General features: G+C 36.8%; 1 protein-coding gene across 3 annotated transcripts in view; it reads left to right on the top strand.

Moving 5' to 3' along the window:
- The window catches only part of LOC308694213 (protein NLRC3-like), an 89,312-nt gene that overhangs the window by 48,163 nt on the left and 19,433 nt on the right, over positions 1–21,716 (top strand). For all 3 annotated transcript variants that reach the window (XM_081371604.1, XM_081371605.1, XM_081371606.1), the window contains exons 10-11: positions 2,269–2,442; positions 21,092–21,265. In XM_081371604.1, coding sequence (XP_081227730.1) covers positions 2,269–2,442; positions 21,092–21,265 — 348 coding nt within the window. The remainder of the gene's footprint in view (positions 1–2,268; positions 2,443–21,091; positions 21,266–21,716) is intronic.

The following is a 21,716-nucleotide window of genomic DNA, read 5'->3' as shown; positions in this document are numbered from 1 at the left end:
TATTTTGGAAAAGCAAAACGCTCCAAACGGCTTCATGTTTTTACTATTATCTCATTTCATATCATCATAACGAATGGAAACATTTGAAGTAACATGATAATCAATATATTTTTCTCTAGCTTAGTTGTTACTGAAATCTTATTGAAAATATATATAGGCTGCTATATTGTTATTATTTTATGCAGCACTGCGCATAGCCTATACCTACAAGGCACAACAAACCTGGTGTTCATTATATATTGTTGGAAACATTTGTGTGAGTGTGTGTGTGTATTCTGTGAATTTTAAAAAGCAATTTTAACAAGAAAAATCTAAAATGTATTCCCAAAATCGTGCAGGCCTTTCTCTTGATATCAGTATGTTCACTTTTTTTTTTTTTTTTCAGGGCCCAGATGCCACTGAGTCCTGCTGACTTCAACATTCACAGTACATGTCTCTGTACATGAACATGGTAAAGTGAAAATCAAACACCTTAGAAAATGAAAGGTATGTACAATGTTTTTAGGAATGGCACAAAGGTCTCTTTCTTCAATAAGTGCTTTTTTGTTGTGTATCTTTGGATTATGTTGTGTTGTAAATAAATCCAAACAATTTTAAAAGCCATTCTTTTTTAAATCTCCTCATTCTTTGTGCAAGGGTGGTCAGAATGATGGGCCCTGATAAGCTCCTAATAGGGCCATTAGGGAGGTTCTTTGTCTTTCTCAGGTGTGGAAAGCTTTCATATTAATGAGGTGATCCGCCTCTTCGCATATTGCTTTCTAACACAAAACACGTCGTAAAATTTTTAAATCAATATATTGTCTTCTCTGAATGAGCAGTCAGGGTGATTCTCACATAGTTTTAGAGCAAATATTCTAGGCTACGTGATACAATTTTCAAAAGTCTTGTGAAGAAATAATCAGTATGGGTTTCATGACCTTATTTCAGTGAGAATTTATTTTTGTATTTTCACAAACCACGCATAAATGTCATTATCTCAAAACTACAAACTTTTACATACATGCTGCTGATATATTATTGTAGCAGAGTTTGTGCTGAATACAGTGTAATTAGACTTTAGCCATGAAAATGTCACAAGTAACAGAAATAACCACAAATGTCAGAGCATGTCAGAACACCTCCAGGGCCCAGAAAACAGCTCAGACCTCAGAGGGTTAAGTCTTATCAGTTTAAACATTTGAGAGATTTTAAACTCTTGCATGTAGCATGTTTCTGCTCGTCGTCGGATTCCTCAAAGACAACAGAGTTGGTTTTGCCTTTTTTGCTCACCAAACGCTGCCGTGGCTGCCCTCCTTCTGCCATCTTTACTCGCACTCAGTTTTTAAATTCCAGCGGATGATATGCACACGACTTGCCTCCCTGACTGTATAGGCTGAGAGAGTTTATGGCTTCGGGAGGGGCGTATGTGTGCATGTCATTCAGAACACAAGACTAATTAAGAGTGTTCTTGCAAAACAGGACATGGCAAAATAATTGTTTTTACTCGATTGTACTATTTTGGTGATTGTTGGGAGCCAAAATTGAAATTCAATTAATTGCACAGCCCTATGATATGATGTGTATTGCGATTTTTAAGAATTGTGATTCTACAATATTGCGATTCGATATTGGAATGTATTGTGATTTGTTTTTAACACTAGACTATGGGGAAAAGTTAAATCATACACTTATACAGACTGTACATTATGTATAAGATCTTTCTTTCTTTCTGTCTTTCTTTCTTTCTGTTTTTTGCTTTAAACATAAATAGCATATTAAGCCACTCAAGCAAAAACCTGTCAACAAAGGTCTGCAACACACACACACACACACACACACACACACACACACACACACACACACACACACACACACATATTAACACACAAACACACACTCACACAGACAGACAGACAGACACATACACACACACACACACAAACACACACTAGGGATGTGACAATACACCTAGACCCAGTGACCAAATAATGTAATCGATAAATCCGTTAGTTTAAGCACCGAATTTCTATCAAAAGCTGATTTACTCTCTTTTGACTGCTACAGTAGACATGTTTCCATGTTTTATGGGGACTTTCCATAGAAATAATGATTTTTATACTGTACAAACTGTATTTTCAATCCCCTCATCCTAACTGATGTATTTTAATAATATAAACTAATAAGTATTTGTATATTTCATATTGTCAGCATTATGTTGTTATTTTATTTGTATTAAGTGTCATGTTTATCTTTGGATATAGGTTTAATGTGTGTCATTGTTCTCTACAGGTTGCTTGATTGTGGTGTCACAGATGAAGGTTGTGCTGCTCTGGCTTCAGCTCTGAGATCAAACCCCTCACACCTGAGATATCTGAATCTGTCTGAGAATATACTAGGAGACTCAGGAGTGAAGCTGTTTTCTGCTGGACTGGAGAATCTTCACTGTAAACTGGAGATACTGTGGTAAGATCATCTCTACCATAAAGACTCAGAGTGAATGAGGATTAATATGTAGATAGTGTATACAATATATCTTTGGCGTAAGCCCCATCCGGTGGTTCAGTGACAGATTCCTGCTTGAACTGTCAGATCCTGCTGGCGGTAGAAGGCAGCAGTGAGAAGTCTCCCTGTAATTAATATTACCATATATACCCGAATATATTAATTCATAAAATAATAAAATAATTTTATTTGAAAATTGCAGTGATAATTCATTCTCTCTCTTCCAGCACGTGCACACGCACACCTTTCTGCGTCTCTCTCTCTCTCTCTCTCTCTCTCTCTCTCTCTCTCTCTCTCTCTCTCTCTCTCTCTCTCTCTCTCTCTCTCTCTCTCTCTCGCACCTCTCTCGCTCGCTCTACGTCTCGCGCGGCAGAGAAGAGCAGCGTTTTAATTCAGTTAAACACAGATATGATGTTGCTTCTCTAATGGCTCGATCATCAGGATATTTGTGCAGATTAACATCTTGGAAGGGAAAGCTGGTTTTGTCTTAATGGGTCGCGTTTCAGTCACTATTTCATATTAATTCCGTTGTTCTTTCTCCCTTTCCCCCCGTGATTTTGTCTATATCGCGAATATAAGATGACCCCCCATTTTTCAGCCTATTTTTCCTTAAAATGTTTACAAATACATTAAGCTCACACACTTACACACAGACACACACACACACACACACACATACTTTATCCTCTACAGTAAAAGACCTGGGTGTTATGCTCGATTGCAACCTGTCTTTTGAAAATCATATTTCATATGTTACAAGAACAGCCTTTTTCCACCTTAGAAACATTGCTAAGCTACGTAATATGCTATCAGTTTCTGATGCTGAAAAGTTAGTTCATAAATTCATGACCTCGAGACTAGATTACTGTAATGCTTTATTAGCTGGTTGTCCTGCATCCTCAATAAACAAGCTACAGTTAGTCCAAAATGCCGCCGCTAGAGTTCTTACTAAATCAAGAAAATATGATCATATAACACAGATTTTATCATCACTGCATTGGTTACCTATAAAGTTCCGTATTAATTACAAGGTATTGCTACTGACTTATAAAGCCCTAAACGGCTTAGCTCCAGTCTATTTAACGGATCTTCTATCGCCCTATAATCCATCACGCTCTTTAAGATCACTAAATTCGAGGCTTTTGGTCATACCTAGGATATCCAGATCAACCAAAGGAGGGAGAGCATTTTCACATTTAGCTCCAAAACTCTGGAATAGTCTTCCTGATACTGTTCATTGCTCAGACTCGCTCTCCGAGTTTAAAACTAGATTAAAGACGCATCTCTTCAGCCAGGCATTCATATAATATTTTTAATCTTACAGTTCAAACTACAATCCTGCCTCTAGTTCATAAATGCCAGAGGAGAACTGGCCCCCGACTGAGCCTGGGTTCTCCCAAGGTTTTTTTTTCTCCATTAGGTCACCTGATGGAGTTTTAGGACACCATTAGGTCACTTGATGGAGTTTTCGGTTTCTTGCCACTGTTGCCTTTGGCTTGCTCAGTTGGGGATATTTTGGGGATATTTAATTTAATTTTATCAATCAATAAATTTACACTAGAAACAAACCTTATTGTGTTATTTTGGTTTAATGCTGTGAAGCTGCTTTGATGCAATCTGTATTGTGAAAAGCGCTATACAAATATACTTGACTTGACTTGACTTGACTTAACACACTCTCTCTCACACACACTCACACACAGACACACACACTCTCTCTCTCACATACACTCTCAAACACACACACACACACACACTAGGGCTGGGACGATGCACCTATCTCACGATTCGATACTATCACAATACTTGGGTGCCGATATGATATGTATTGCGATTTTTAAGAACTGCGATTCTACAGTATTGCTATTCGATATTAGAATGTATTGCGATTTGTTTTTAACACTTGACTATGGGGAAAAGTTAAATCATACACTTATACAGACTGTACATTATGTATAAGATGAGTCATATTTACAAAAACAATTTATTTCAAGTTTTGAACAAGTTTTATTTCAAAAGCATCATACAGTACTACATTCTCTTGAATATATAATACAATAACAAATATTTTTTTAACAGTCACTTGTCGCCACCTAGAGGCGAAACAATGTAATTATAGGCGTGGGTCATTTGCGGGTTGGACGGGTGGGACATGTCCCCACCACTTTTTGCTAAGGTCGATATTGTCCCCACCACTTTTGAAACATCTCGCGGCACAAATGTAGGCTACCAATACAAATAAACAAAACATCCCCAGTTAAAGGGTCATGACACCCCCTTCTTTTAGCTCAAGTCTAGCTCACAATCTTTTTGAAAAATGCAACTTAAATGGGCGTGGTGGCTGTGAGAAGAAGGGAGGGGAGTGGGTGTGGTATGGCACGGCAGGGGAGAGGGGAGGGGGGGAAACTGTCATCGCCAGTGGTCCATGCATATCAACTGTCACTTAAAATCAGTGGTAAAACGTGAGGAAATGCTAGATTGTTTTATAGCTGGCAAAGTTATAGTCTAATGAAATACACTGACGCCTTATAATTGTATTTAACCCTTGTGTGGTGTTCATATTTTTGTTACTCAGCCAGTGTTCGTGGGTCTGGTGGACCCGCTGCATTTTTGGGTTTTTAATTCAACACAATCAAAAATGTTATGTTAAAATACTCAACAGATGTTTACTTCATCCCAATTACTAGCAATATAAACAGAATATATGGTTAATATTTTCTCTTCACCTTTGTTAGATTACATTTAAGAATTGCAACCTCGTGTGGGAATGGCAGGAGTAGAAACACAAAACACACTCTTGCACTCTTTCACATTTATACACAATCTCTCTCTCACACGCACGCACACACACACACACACTCATGCACACATACACACACCCACAACACACACACATACACACACAAAACACACACAGACACACACAAAACACACACCCACACACACACACATACACACACACACACACACTCACTTGGATATGTGGTGTACGGTCACTCTCCATAGGCATAATGGTTTTTCTAATGTACAAACTGTATAATCTATCCCCCTACACTAACTCTACCCCTAAACCTACCAATCACAGAAAACTTTTGGCATTTTTTGAATTTCAAAAAACACCATTTAGTATGTTTTAGTATGAGGACACAGATGTCGTCATAAACCATGTTTACGTTGTAATACCCATGTCATTATACACATTTGTGTCCCCATAAACCATATACAAGAACATACACACACTAACAGCAGGCCCTGACAGGAGGAGGACAGAGTAAAGGTACACAGGACCTACAATTTCCACACTTTTATTAGCCCCGGGTCCAGTGGACCCGAACATCCTGTGTGTAATATAAATGTGTAGGGGGGGTGTACAGTGTGTTTTCACTGAAAATGTGTTCTGATATATATTCCTCACAGAAAATGAGCCAAGGCCAATGAGTCTCAGTTTGAAAAAATAATTAATTGTATCATTTTTCTTTTGATAAAAAATGAAAACGGGTCCAACAGACCTGATCACCATACAAGGGTTAAAACATATAAATGCACATGTATATGTATAATTATGTCATTATAAAATATATATTTGTTTATATACACACTATAAATGCATATATTTGAAAATTAAAAAAAATTAGCTTAAAAAAAACGTTCAGTACATAGCCTAGATCTACACGCCCCCTAAACCCACATAATAAAGATGGACAGTGACATAGAAATTTGCACAAATTAAGCATACGTTCCATACAATTGAGGTATTATCGAAATATCAAAATTTTAATAACAAGTGATTATTTAACAAAAGGCAAGTAAAACGGTCAGGGTTACATTTTAGACACACACACACCTCTGAAGCGATAGAAAAGTCCTCGGGAGCGCATCACTCGCAGGATGACACCTGCATTGGTGTACAAGGCCGAAGTCCACCATTCTCCCGTTGAATGGTTGCTACACACTCATATTAGATGTGTCCGTGGTTGATGGCCAACCAACCGCCTGCAGTCAGAGTCCAGCCCTGGCAGCATCGCGGGGAAAGATGCACTGGAACTTTTGCACCACGAAAACAAACGCGCATCCCATACCTCTCTCATCTACTACACGATATCATAGTTTGACATGTCTGTCATTGGAAAGATCCACGTCGTGTCATGATTAATTAAGAGAAAGTACTATCGTGCTCTGCCACGTCATAGCCTGTGACGTGGACACGATGAAGATTTTAAACCCGGAAGACAAAAATAGCGTATAAAAACTAAAATTTAACCATTTTCCCCCTACTATTAAATCTAACAGATGCTAACATTGTCTTCAATGGTGTTCAACACACATACCTCTGTTAAAATCTCAGAAATTTTGGTTTAGGGTGTCATGACCCTTTAACTAGCAGAGCATTAATTTAGTTTGTTTGTTAAATAAGATGCGATCTAGCGCTGAAATGTGTTGTTTTTGAAATCAAGTGATCAAAGTGCTTGTTGCCGCTGCGATCAGTGGCGCGGATACTGTGTTTGTTTGTGGCTCATGCACACGCCGCTTTATCTTCACTCAGAAGACGCGCACTTCAATCCGTTGTGGAGAGACTCTCTATTCGTTCCGGTGAAATTACAAAACATAATGTACACTAACGTTTCCCGTGTTTCGATTAAATAAAACTAATGCAACTAAAATGCATTAATGCAACTAATGCCCTGTCTGCCTCGCTGCCTGCTGTGAGTGTGTCTGTTTGCTTCGGTGCTGTAAGCTCCGTCTTAGCCTTGTATTTCTTTGTTTTGAACCATCATTTACTACCATTTCTAGTTGTTTATACTACTACATTTTACCCAACATCTCTGATTAAACTGACATCGCTAGCTTCTGCTATTAGTACTACTAGCACAAAACGCTAGTAATTCGCTAGCCTGTTAACGCGCCACCCGTGCGCTCGGCTATTTTATTTATTTATTTTTCTCTCCCGCGTCTGCGCCTTTGAGTTCATAAAAGCTCAGGTGAGTAAGAATCAGTCAACAAACACGGTGAGTAATGTCTTGTCCTGTTATTGTCACCTGCACTTCATGTCACATGTTTAGCATAGACTTCTCTGTTGGCAATATAGGATTTATATGTGATAAATGTAAGGAGACAGTTAGGCTGACATAGAAGATTTCAGAATTAGAAACACGCATCCAAACTTTAATTGAGGATAGTAAGAGTGCCAGAGCTTCAGATGTTTTGGATGCGCATAGCATAGTGAACTCTTTACATGAGTCGGTTCCGGCTGAAGTAGAGCCTGCGCAGCCGGGCAAATGGGTGACAGTGAGGGATCGCTCTAGTCGCGGATCAAAAAACCACTCTTCCGTTCCGATTACCATAACAAATCGATTTGCCCCGCTCAGTGAAACACCCACTGAGAGTGATTGTGCCCTAGTTATTGGCGATTCTATTACACGGAACGTGAAAATAGAGACACCAACCACCATAGTCACATGTTTGCCGGGAGCCAGAGCGCCTGACATCAAAGCAAATTTAAAAGTGCTGGCTAATGCTAATCGTAAATTCTCTAAGATCATTATTCATGTCGGCACTAATGATGTTCGACTCCGCCAGTCGGAGATCACCAAAATTAATATTAAAGAGGTGTGTGAACTTGCAAGTACGATGTCAAGGACTGTAATTTGCTCTGGCCCCCTTCCTGTTCGCAGGAGTGATGAGATAGTTAGTAGATTGTGTTCGCTTAACGGTTGGCTGTCGAAGTGGTGTCCGCTTAATAATATAGAATTCATAGACAATTGGAAAAGTTTTTGGGGCAAACCTGACCTGTTGAAAAGAGATGGTATTCATCCCTCCTGGGATGGTGCTGCTCTTCTCTCTAGTAATATGGCACATAGTCTTAGAGCTCAAACATGACAATCTGGGCCTCAGGTCAGGAAGCAGACAGACTGGCTAAACCGACTGTCTGCTAGCGGCCTCGCGTCACCAAGGTCAGATAAATCCCATCACATAGAGCCTCTTTCACCTAGCTATCATCATATAGAGACTGTGTCTGTTCCCCGAATTTGGAAATCCAAAAAACGTTTTAACCTATCTAAGGTTAAAAATTTTATTGATGTTCAACAAATAAAAAACGGCTATAATACAGATGAGCAAATGCTAAAGCTTGGGTTGCTGAATATTCGATCGCTTACTTCAAAAGCACTCATTGTTAATGATATGATTTCAGATAATAACCTAGATGTGCTGTGTTTGACAGAAACCTGGCTAAAACCAAACGATTACATTACTTTAAATGAATCAACCCCGCAAGATTATTGTTATAAACATGAGCCTCGTCTGAAACGCAAAGGGGGTGGTGTTGCTGTAATTTATAGTAATAGTTTCAAAACCACTAAGAAATCAAGTTTTAAATATGATTCTTTTGAAGCATTGGTGCTTAATGTAAAATATAGTGTAAACAATAAATCACGTTTGAGATTTGTGCTAGCTACTGTATACAGGCCACCAGGGCACCATACAGACTTTATCAAAGAATTTGCGGACTTTCTATCAGAATTAATATTGACTGCAGATAAAGTACTAATTGTTGGTGATTTTAATATACACATCGATAATGAAAAAGATGCATTGGGATTGGCATTTAAAGACATTGTAAATTCAATTGGAGTTAGACAACACGTGTCAGGACCTACTCATCGTCGTAATCATACTCTAGATCTAATATTATCCCACGGAATAGATGTTGATGCCGTTGAAATTCTGCAGCAGAGCGATGACATCTCAGATCATTATCTAGTCTCATGTAATTTGCATTTAGCCAAGGCTGCAAAGACAACTCCGTGTTTCAAATATGTGAGACCTATCACTTCTGCTACTAAAGATTGCTTTATTAATAATCTTCCTGATCAGTTTCATCATCTCAGCATCCCAGATAGCTTAGAAGAACTAGATATTACAACAGAAACGTTTAACTCTCTCTTTTCCAGCACTTTAGACACAGTTGCTCCGTTGCGCTTAAAGAAGATTAAAGAAAATAATCCAACGCCGTGGTACAACAAGCACACTCAGGCACTTAAGAGAGCAGCCAGAAAAATGGAGCGCAACTGGAAGAAAACAAAACTAGAGGTATTTCGCATTTCATGGAAGGAGAGCTCAATTACTTACAGAGAGGCTTTAAAAGCTGCTAGATCTGCTTATTTTTCAACCCTATTAGAAGAAAATAAACATAATCCTAGGTATTTATTTGAAACAGTGGCTAAACTAACGAAAAAGAAAGCTTCAAGCCCAGAAGTTTCCAAGCAACACAGCAGTAATGACTTTATGAACTTCTTCACTTACAAGATTGATAATATCAGGGACAAAATTATAACTATGCAACCGTCTACTAAAGTATCGCATCAGGCAGTGCATTGTAGTCTCCCGGAGGAAAAATTTGATTCATTCGTTGCTATTCGAGAGGAAGAATTTACTAAACTCATTAAATCATCTAAATCGACAAGTATGTTAGACCCTATACCAACTAAGCTACTGAAAGAGATGCTTCCAGAGGTCATAGATCCTCTAATTAATATCATTAATTCATCTTTGTCTCTAGGATACGTACCAAAAAACTTTAAGCTGGCTATGATTAAACCGCTTGTTAAAAAACCGCAACTTGATCCTACAGAATTAGTCAATTACAGGCCGATCTCGAATCTACCTTTTCTGTCAAAGATATTAGAAAAGGCGGTATCCTCACAACTGTGTTCCTTTCTTGAGAGAAATGATATCTGCGAGGATTTCCAGTCCGCATTTAGACCGTACCATAGTACCGAGACAGCTCTCGTTAGAGTCACAAATGATTTGCTCTTATCATCCGATCGTGGTTGTATCTCTCTATTAGTGTTACTCGATCTTAGTGCTGCATTTGACACCATTGACCACAACATTCTTTTAAATAGATTAGAACATTATGTTGGCATTACGGGAAATGCACTAGCATGGTTTAAATCATACTTATCTGACCGTTATCAGTTTGTAGCAGTAAATGATGAGATGTCTCATCGATCACAAGTTCAGTATGGCGTACCACAAGGCTCAGTACTAGGACCGCTGCTGTTCACTCTGTACATGCTACCATTAGGAGATATCATTAGGAAACATGGAATTAGCTTTCACTGTTATGCTGTCGATACTCAGCTCTATATTTCTTCAAAACCTAACGAAACTTATCAATTCACAAAATTAACGGAATGCATAGCGGATATAAAAAATTGGATGACTCGTAATTTCCTACTTCTAAATTCTGAAAAAACAGAGTTTCTAATTATTGGACAAAAAACTTCCTCACGTAATAACCTAGAATACTGTCTAACACTTGATGGCTGCTCTGTTAAGTCTTCGTCGTCGGTTAGGAACCTGGGTGTGCTCTTTGATACCAATCTTTCATTTGAAAGTCACGTGTCTAGTATTTGTAAAACCGCATTTTTCCATCTTAAAAATATATCTAAATTACGTCATACAGATAGTGCCCAACCAGAATGAGACTTTTACCGCCGCCGTTCCCGCGGCGGCAAAATTGGGATGTGTATTTGCTGCCTTTTACCGCTGAGTGGCGCTGTAATCACGGACTTTGAAAAGTGTCAGTTTATTCTCTTTATGACGTAATCTGCCGCGGCAGTAATCTGAGCTGATTTCACAGATAAATTCAAGATAAATATTGTGGTTAAACGAATTCAAATTCATTAAATTTAAACAAAGTAGACACACGTTAACATTGTGTGCCAGGTTTTTCTATAATTTGAAAGGCTATGTCAATAGGTTACTTGTCATTTACTTCGTGTTATTTTAATGTGTTTGTAGATTCATTAACTGAAACATAACAGTGAAATAAATTAAAATAATTTACCGTAAAATTAAAACATTTTCAGGACTTGCAGTTACTAACCGATGTTAGTCGGTTTAAGCATTCTTTGTTATATTCAGAATTAAATAGGCTTACATGTTGTTATGATTATCAATTGAATTCTTTAATAAATAATCAACCACAATGCCTATTAGCCTACTACTGCCGCAGCAAAAATAAACCAGTCGAATTTCAAAGTCGTTCGCGAAATGATTAGGCTATACCGGGTGCCGCAAGTGACAGGGCAAAACAGCAGCAACTGCGGCATTTTAAAAGGTAAGTTTCCTATCTGTTTATTTATATATATATATATATATATATATATATATATATATAAAAATTAAAAAAAACATGGCGCAAGATCTTGTAAAAAAAAAAAAAAAAACCTTTTTCATTATTTGAACAAAAATGAGACTGATTGAATAGCCTATGTAAAAATATAAACAAACAAAGCAGAGAATAAAAAAAAAATATAGGCCTATTATGCTACAACAGAATTGGTTAACATTAACGAAAGCAAAATATGTAAAAATACATTTCAAACAAAATAAAACAACAAATTCGTGGCCGAGTGGTAGGCTATAACTTACGTTTCAATAATTCAGATGACACGGGTTCAAATCCCTAACAAACATGGGCTACTTTTTTATTATTAATGCAGAGAGATTTGATAGTTCTAAAATATTGCTACACCATATTGTTTTTTTTCTCCTATAGCCTATATTAAATATTTTATATTTATAAAATAAAATTACCATTCATTTCCATTTTACATTAGGGACAATTTTTATCCAACAGAATGGCTGAATTAACATCTGCATAATAATAATAATAATAATAATGATAATAATAATAAATAAACAGCATAAGGTCTTGTAAAAACACTTTTTTTTCGACACATAATTTCGAGACAGTAAATTGCCAATGTTAAAAAAATAAACAAATAAAAAAGAATATAAACTTTTAAAACAGAGAAAATAGTAGACCTAGGCTATTCAGACTATAGCTCTGTGGTCAATGCATTAACAACTTTGCAAAGTGTCAGTTTATTCTCTCTATTGCGTAATCTGCCGCCGTGCCGCGGCTCATTGAGAGCGATTGAAAGCTGGTAGCAACTCGATTCAAATGAAACATTGAACGAATTCATAATCACAATACTGAAATTACTGAAATTAAATTGAATAATGAAAAATAAATAAAATCAACATAAAAAATTGCAATAGAAAAATATTAGGCTACATCAATGAGGCTTTGTATGAGCATAAGTCGTAAGTATAACAGTATTCAGATGATAGCTCTGTGGTCAATGCAACAACATGAGTCTTTCGGAGCTTCAAACGATCTGAGATCGAATCTCAGTGTAGCCGACATTGTTTATGTTTTTCTGTTCTTGATGTTTAAATATGTATCTGTTTATTAAAGTCAATCATCTTGTTTAATTATCAATTGTACATTACAACATAAATTTTCTACATTCCAGTTGAGCCGCTGCAAAGACGAAGGAAGACTGTCAGCCGATTGCACTAGAAAATGAAGATGATGAAGCTCGTACAGCTTCAGATCGAACAAATCAGAAAAAGACTTTCAATACAGTATTGCTTTCAATTAAAAAAATTAACAATGAAAATGTAAAAGAAAAAGAAAATTAATTAAGTTTGAAAACCCATCGCACATTTCAAGGTATGAATAAAGTGTCGGGACAGTTTATTTATTTAAACAGGGTTGCATCGATTCGATATAGTTTATTCCCTTTGTGATGCAAAATAAGAAACACAGAATCTTATTCTTGCAACATTTTAAATTTCTATTGTCAAAGAAATTGCAGCTAAATTAAAAAATGAAAACGGTACAAAACGAAAAAAGTTCAAAGCAAAATAAATTAAGAACAGGCGTTTTTCTTTGCCTCTCTCGCGCTGGATTTTTTTTAGTAAGTTTGGTCTCCCTCACTGCGCGCGGCGGGTCTTTCTCGAAATTAAGCATTTCAGCGTATAAACACCATACAGCTGATAATACTGTATATGTCGCTGTGTGTCATCCACACAAATCACTAAAGAAAAAACTGTAACAAATAGCTTTTGTTCCTTCAAAGATACAACATGCCTTGCTGAATTCACCTTACAATAAAACGAGGTGGGTCGCGAATTAAAGAGCTCTGTATCTGCTAAATTGAAATTGTGTGTAGAAAACCTTTAAATACAATCAATAAAACTACAATATATAATTTAATAAGATATAGGGCCTACTGTACATAGGCTATGGACTTTTGGAGATTTTTAGATTAATCCTTAAAAGAATTTTGCCTTTGCCTGCTCATCAGGCTGGCTCCGACACTCTCCATATGAAAGACGGAACATTAACACCTCTGTCCTGCACCCCCACGATAAAGCAACTATTGCCTTCTCCAAACCCCCCACAGGCTAGCTGAGTTTGCAAAACAAAACAAAGAGTTTGCCACTCGTCGTGGTGTGCCAAAACACTTCATTATAAACTTCAATATTTCATTTAAAACAATCTCAAAACGCTTTGTGACATTTTGAAAAGCCGTGGATGCATTACTGCCACTGGAACCATGAACCCAAATACTGGTTCTGATTTTATTGTTTGTCGTTTAAACGTCATATAGGCTGAGGTCATATATATATACATAATTTTTTTTTAACAGAACTGCTTTTGAAATTACGATTGGAATTATTATAGGCTACAGAAGTAAAGTCATTGTATAATATTTGTTCCTTAGTGTAAAATGGAAGTGCGTGGTGATTTTATTTTGTAAATAGGCTATAAGCAAAAATTATGTTTTAGAACTAGACAAATCTCTCTGCATCGACTATAAAATGCATTAATAGGCTAATATAAAAATATCAGTAGTCCAAGTTAGTTCGGGATTCGAACCCGAGTCATCTAAATGATCGTATCGTAAGTTCAACCACTCGGCCACAATTCACTCGTTGCGACATGGCCTAACGTTCCAGTGTGTGTTCGCTCACACGAGCGAGAAGCGCTCTTCATTCAAATGAACGCGCCGCCGCATTTGTCGAACACTAATTCAACATGCCAGAATAAAACCTGGCTTAGAACAATGCATAGCGCCACTCGTCGTGGTGTGACAAAAAAATTACAATAATTTAGTTTCATTTATTTCAGTGTTAATGTTTGAGTTCAAAAAATCCTCTACAAATTAAATCAACACAAAGTCGTCTATAAGAGTCCTTTATAGGCTACGTAAAAAAGCAAAGTCTTACTTTGCTTAAATTCGATACATTTATTTTCAGTAGGGCCTAATAAATTTGTAGGGATGTAATTTCAGTATGCTTTACCAACGCTATGTATTCAATTAAAGTTCCAAGAGGTCTGGTCTCTATATTTCCTTCCCAGCTGACACTAATATGCAAGTGCACAGCAAAAATCACAACTTGTGCTTGCTGCGAACGCAAGTTATTTAAGGTGTCTCAACTGTACACAGTCTACCCTACAGTGTGAATTCGTTACAAGGTTTCATTTAATTAAATTAATGTGCAGCAATTTGTACAAATAGAGTCTATAGGCCTACTATACTGTTGTAGCCATTAAATAATCTCATTTAGTATCATATTTGTTAAAATATTATAATATTATTTTTTTCCATCTATGTTGAATATGAAAAGTGAACAGCACGAGTAAGATAGGATGCATTAGGCTATATCGAGAGATGGATATGGAGTGGGTCAGACATGATTTTGACCACTTCGTTAAGTTTTGTTTAGTAGAAAACCTTTCTTTAAAGTGAATTTCGTTTTCTTTAAATTGTATCTTAATTTTAATCAATTTTTCATCAACCAATTGTCTGGATTTAATAGGTAAGAGAAGCAAATATAACAGACACTAATCATGGAGGCGCCCGCGCGGTCACTTGCATTGCACGTCAGCTGGAGCGCATCTCATCCTCCTAACTTAACGAAACTCAGCGTATGCCTCATACAGACATGATAAATACATCAAATACACAAAGCTTGAAATGTCTTCAAACGAAATAATTCAAAACGAAAAGAAAAAGGCTATAGGCTACTCTCTGATTATGTCTTTATGTGCATTTCTCTCTAGGTGCGTTCACTACAAATATGGCGATCGTCAACTTCATCTTTGCAGTCGACACTGTCAGAAAACACTAGTTTATTGATACAAATCAATGCACGCATCACCGGATTTACAAATACACATCTTGCCTGTTGCACGCACACATAGCCTATTATGTCGAAAAAACAAAATATTATGTTGAAATAACATTATTATTAGTAATACATATTTTAGAATATTTTATTAAATGCTGATTGTTGCGCTTGTTCAATTTAATAAAATTAAAACTTTAATTGTGATAATTAAAATAATTGAAAATTAAATATTTAGTGGCCAAGTTTTGCTAATTTATTATATAGGCTATTAAATGCCTATTGCCTATATTAAGTATATCATATTAAGACAAGGCATATATTAAGTTATTTTAGCTGTTATGAGAAAAAAAAAATCTAACGAAATCTAAAATCTAAATCTAATAAATCAACGCCAATTCAACATGCCAGAATAAAACCTGATTTTTGAACAATGCGACTGGTTTTGAAATCACTATAAATTACTATGCAATTGTATCGCTCACGAGAGCTCTTCATTTATCTTATTCCTCAATAGAATAGTAAAAATATTCAGCGTCATTGCTCCTATATCGTCTCTGTTTTTAACTTTTGATTCTATTTTTTCAGTTCTAAAATTGATTCTATCTTTGGTTCTATTCTGTTGTAGCCTAATAGGCCTATCTATATATATGAAAAATATGCCTATTAGGCTTAGGGTTTTATATTTAACCCACTTACATTTTAAAATACGGCAATTGCTGCTGTTTTGCACAATGTCCCTTTGCGCCACCTGGCGGTCATTTCGGGAACGACTTTGAAATGGGGCTGGTTTATTTTTGCTGCGGTGATTTCGCCGCGGCGGCTGGCGCGGCGGTAATAGGCATTCTGGTTGTCCACCTACTGTATGCTCTCATTGACAAATGCGGAACAATTAGTTCATGCGTTCATGACCTCAAGGCTAGATTATTGTAATGCTCTACTGGGTGGTTGCCCTGCACGCTTAATAAACAAACTACAGCTGGTTCAAAACGCAGCAGCTCGAGTTCTTACCAGAACCAGGAAGTATGACCATATTAGCCCAGTTCTGTCAAAACTGCATTGGCTCCCTATTAAACATCGCATAAATTTTAAAATATTGCTGATTACTTACAAAGCACTAAATGGTTTAGCTCCGCAGTACTTGAGCGAGCTCTTAACGCATTATAGTCCGTCACGTCTATCGCGATCTCAAAATTCTGGCCAGTTGATAATACCTAGAATATCAAAATCGACTGCTGGCGGTAGATCCTTTTCCTATTTAGCACCAAAACTCTGGAACAGTCTTCCTACCATTGTCCGGGAAGCAGACACACTCTGTCAGTTCAAAGCCAGATTAAAGACACATCTCTTTGACCTAGCATTCACATAATACATTATAGACTTCTATAATTTAATGTTAGGCTGCATAGATTAGGTCAGCCGGAACCGGGAACACTTCCCATAAATCCTGATGTACTCGTTACATCATAAGAAGAATGGCATCTACGCTAATTTTAGTGTCTGTGTTTATCCCGAGGTTTTCCTGCAGCCTGCCGGATCCAGGCCGTATCCAGATCTGACGAAGGACCTTCGCCTGGACCGATGACAACGCAGTGCTGAAGTGCCAACTAGTCTCTCCCTATGGAGGATCCCTCTACCACTCTACAGATAAGGCGTTGTCGGGGAAATTCGTTTCGCGTTCCTACCCCAAAGCAACAAAATAAAATAAAATTCTTTATCAAAATTTATAAGGAAAGACAAGTACTTTGTTTAGGCTTGGCTTGTAGGGAATTCCAAACCTGCGTATATTCAAACGCACATAACTATAGAACCCATTCTAAATGCGCATGTGAACGCCATCAGCGTTTCTCACAGGTTCGCGTTTAAAGTCTGTGTAGAGGGAATGGTGTCGTCTTAGCGGCCCCTAATTTAATAACAAATTATCGTTGCGACGGAAGCAAATCAAAACTAACTTTAGATGGAAAATAACTTAACTCTGCTATAAAGCCAAAACAACCTCTGTTACCCTAAATTGTCCGCTTATCTCTGTAAAGCTGCTTTGAAACAATCTACGTTGTTAAAAGCGCTATATAAATGAAGATGACTTGACTTGACTTGACTTGACTTAAAAAAACTATATGAGTGTGGATTAGAACCCATAACCTCTGACACGCTTGGCAAAAGTTCTGCCCCTGGACCATTTAAATACACACTTAAAATAGTCAGATCAACATATAATAGGCCTTATTAAACGACTAATTAAACCCAATCAATGTACTATTTAAATCGATTGCTGGACATCATAATGTTATTGTACATACATCTGTTTTATGATTTAGCATTGTGTTACCCCCCCCCCTCCCCACCTGTCCCACTTACTTTTTAAAACAAAGTTAAGCCACTGAATGTAATCGATACATCTGTTAGTTTAACCCTCTGGGGTCTAAGGTGTTTTTGGGGTCCTTGAGATGTTTTGACATGCCCTGACATTTGTGCTTTTTTCAGTTGCTTATAAACATATTAATGGCAAAGGTATAATTACACTCTATTTAGCACAAACAGGGCTACCACAATATGTAAGCAACATGTATGTACATGTTTGTAGAGAATAATGTTTATGCATGGTTATTGAAAAAACTAAAAATGAAAGTTTCTGAAATAAGGCCACAAAACACATACTAAATATGTGTCCAAAAGTTTTCAGAATAATGCATTTTGTCGCCTAGAGTTTTTTCTTCAAAATGATGTGAAAATCATCCTGCCTAATCATTCACATAAAACAATACATTGATTTAAATTTTGTAAGACACTTTTTGTTTGGAAAGGCAATATGCGTGTGGGCGTCATGAATAATGACGCCAACACCATCATGAATAATGAGTGATTTACACCTGAGAAGACAACGACCAGCATAATGAGCCTTTCATTCAGGTGTGTCACTGAGCCACAAGAAACAATGCAAGGACAAAATAAATAAGTATATATATAATACAAAATTGGTTCACAGTTGGAAACACAGTTGTTGATTTTCCACAAATTGTGCTTGCAAATTGTTTAATATCCAATGTAAACATTTCTAGTAATTGTGCTGTTAATTGTTCTCATACTGTATCTTCAGAAAGTTTTGGAATATATTCTCTACCCAAATGTGTCACTAATAAAACACAATAAAAATAATTTAAATAGAAGGCTTATATCGACCTTTTAAGATTTTGTTTACATCTATCCTTTTATATATATATATTTTAAAAACTAAAGTATACATTTTATCATATTCAAATTTTATTCAAAGTTAAGGATTCATTAGTTTGAATATAGCCTACATTGGAACAAACACTAACATCTTAGCTGATGACTTTATTTTTGACAAAACATAATATATATAGAAATTTAACATACTGTATATATATATATATATATATATATATATATATATATATATATATATATATATATATATATATATATATATATATATATTAAAATATTTAATCACGATTAATCACATTAATGTCATAGTTAACTCGCGATTAATTGCGCATTTTTATCTATTCTAAATGTCTCTTGATTTCTTTTTGTCCCATTATTTTTTCTCATTTTAATGCTCTTATCAACATGGAAAAGTTGATTGGCTTGCTTTGTGCAAATGTTTTTTATTGAAAACAGCATTGGCATATACTGTAGCGTTCAATTTCACACTTACATTATAATCTCTCACACAATGTAACACTGTCCATCAATAAAAGGGTGAAAGAAATACTGACGAGGTCCTGATATTGACGAGGGGGAGGAGAATTCGCATCAGCTGTGTGTGTGCTTGGTCATCAAGTGGTATTTCAGACTGGACGTGCTTTGATGATAGCTCAGTTCACAACGACAAAACACACAGATCACTTTGGTCTTGTCAATTGAACCATTTGCCCACTTTTTTTAAATTAAACTTTCCATTCAGAATTTTATTGGCATCCATTTCGGCGTCTCACGCTCATCATTCATCCACTCAAAAACGTAATGTTAAAGGGGGTCGCACAGTGGACGAGAAGCGAAGCGCAGCGCCTCGTATTTAAAATTTGAACACATTATTCTCTATGAGTGTACACCACATCAGCGTTTTTATTGTTGGCCATAAACTGAGAAAGTGCGCGTCCGATGTGTGATACAAGTTGTCCTAGACACGGCTTCTCGTCCACTCTTTGGCCGGCTCGCAAGCCCAAACAAGTGCGTGCCTGTTGTTTTGTTTCCGGTCTAGCTAGATCCGGTGGTGTTGTAGTTTTAGTAATGTTACTAGTTGTTGCAAAAGCATGTGAAAAAAAACTATGTTAATCGCACACTAAAAAAATGTACGCCGTTAAAATGGGTTTGCGTTAACGCCGTTAATACCGCGTTTAACTGACAGCCCTAATATATATATATATATATATATATATACAGTATATAATATATATAACATATGAGCAGAAATTGACAACATTATAAGCTTATTTGATGTGGCAGTATTTTACAGTAAAAACTTTATAATCTATCAGATTTTTCTAGTCGATTAACTCATCTCATTATAGCAATAGAGTTTGGTAAAAGCTGTTCATTCATTCACACACAAAAACGCAATTAATTTTTAAACAGTATTTTTGCCAGCTGTAGTAGCTACACAACATTATATAACATTACTATTATGAGGTTGAAAAGACCTTTTGTGAAGCTGTTTCATGACAACTCTTTGTGGGTCAGCGGCTGCGCCAACACAGATTTGAATGTTGCGATATGGTTTAATAGACAGAGGAATTGGAAGAAGATCGTGTGGGTGTTTGAATGGAGATCACAGTATTTTAAGGATGAATCGTGCAGCTCTACTGTCTTATCTCTCTCTCAGCATATGAGTTGCGCGAGGGCTTTTCAGTGTATTCAGTTTCACGTCGCTTGTATGTGATCTAAGCATAATAGACACACATATAGGTTGTTGACAATAAAAAATTATGAAGTTGAACGATGTTTGATTTTAAGTCTGTCAAGAATTGTTTTGGGATGATTTTATGTATTTTTATATGTAAAGTCTCAGTCTCTGTGGTCTTAAGAAATTTCAACCCTGGGGTCGTTCAGAGGTCCTAAAGAAGATCTCTTTTGTATATCTGTCATGGGATCAAACAACCTCTGTCGTTATCTTGGTCGGGCCCGAGCTGTGCCATCTCTGAACCAATCAGTCTTTTCCAAACTATCTAACATTGACAACGGTCTTCCTTTAGTTGGGCTCATCTCTTTGAAGCTTGCATGGCCATAAAGTTCTTACTGGGGGTTTTCGTTGGTTGGCGTAGATTGGCTGGAGCCTGGATTTTATGGTTCTGGATTGGTGATTTGGGGTCTGGAGTTTTGAGTTCTGTGTGGAAGTATGTCTGAACAAATCAACTGGAAGATTCATTTGTGTTTAGTTCACCCTCAAATCCTACACGTTTTATGGGGACTTTCCATTGAAATAATGTTTTTTTTTACTGTACTAACTGTATATTCAATCCCCTAGTCCTAATTGATGTATTTTAACAACATGAACTAATGAGTATTTTGTATGCATTTCATATTGACATTATTATGTTATTTATTTTTTGTGTTATGTTTATCTTTTAATGTGTGTCATTGTTCTCTACAGGTTGTGGGAGTGTGGTGTCACAGATGAAGGTTGTGCTGCTCTGGCTTCAGCTCTGAGATCAAACCCCTCACACCTGAGAGGTCTGGATCTGTCTGGTAATAAACTAGGAGACTCAGGAGTGAAGCTGTTTTCTGCTGGACTGGAGAATCCTCACTGTAAACTGGAGATACTGAGGTAAGATCATCCCTACCATGAAGACTCGGAGTAAATAAGGATTAATATGTAGATAGTGTATACAATATATCTTTGGCTTAAGCTTCATCCGGTGGTTCAGCGACAGATTCCTGCTTAAACCGTCAGATCCTGCCGGAGGTAGAAGGCAGCAGTGAGGAGTCTCCCTGAAGAGGAACATTTACTTTATTATGAGTTCACATAATGAGTTCAGGCAGCGCTTCTGGGTTGTACATCAGAACGTAGGCTCACTATTGGCCAGCATCACACGCATCACACACATGACCATCGGCTAATAGTAAGCCTATGTTCTGATGTACAAACCAGAAGCGCTGCGCTGTTACACTACATGAACTCACTTAGAGAAACACAGAAGAAAATGAAGAGTTGAATAAAGTCATTATTTGTGTTTGTTTTTTGCGCACAAAAAGAATTCTCGTTGCTTGATAAACTT

This window comes from Scardinius erythrophthalmus, assembly GCF_964197995.2.
Source record: "Scardinius erythrophthalmus genome assembly, chromosome: 7".
NCBI lineage: Eukaryota > Metazoa > Chordata > Actinopteri > Cypriniformes > Leuciscidae > Scardinius > Scardinius erythrophthalmus.
The sequence above is the reverse complement of the archived record's forward strand: the minus strand, read 5'-3'. Positions and strand labels throughout refer to the sequence as shown.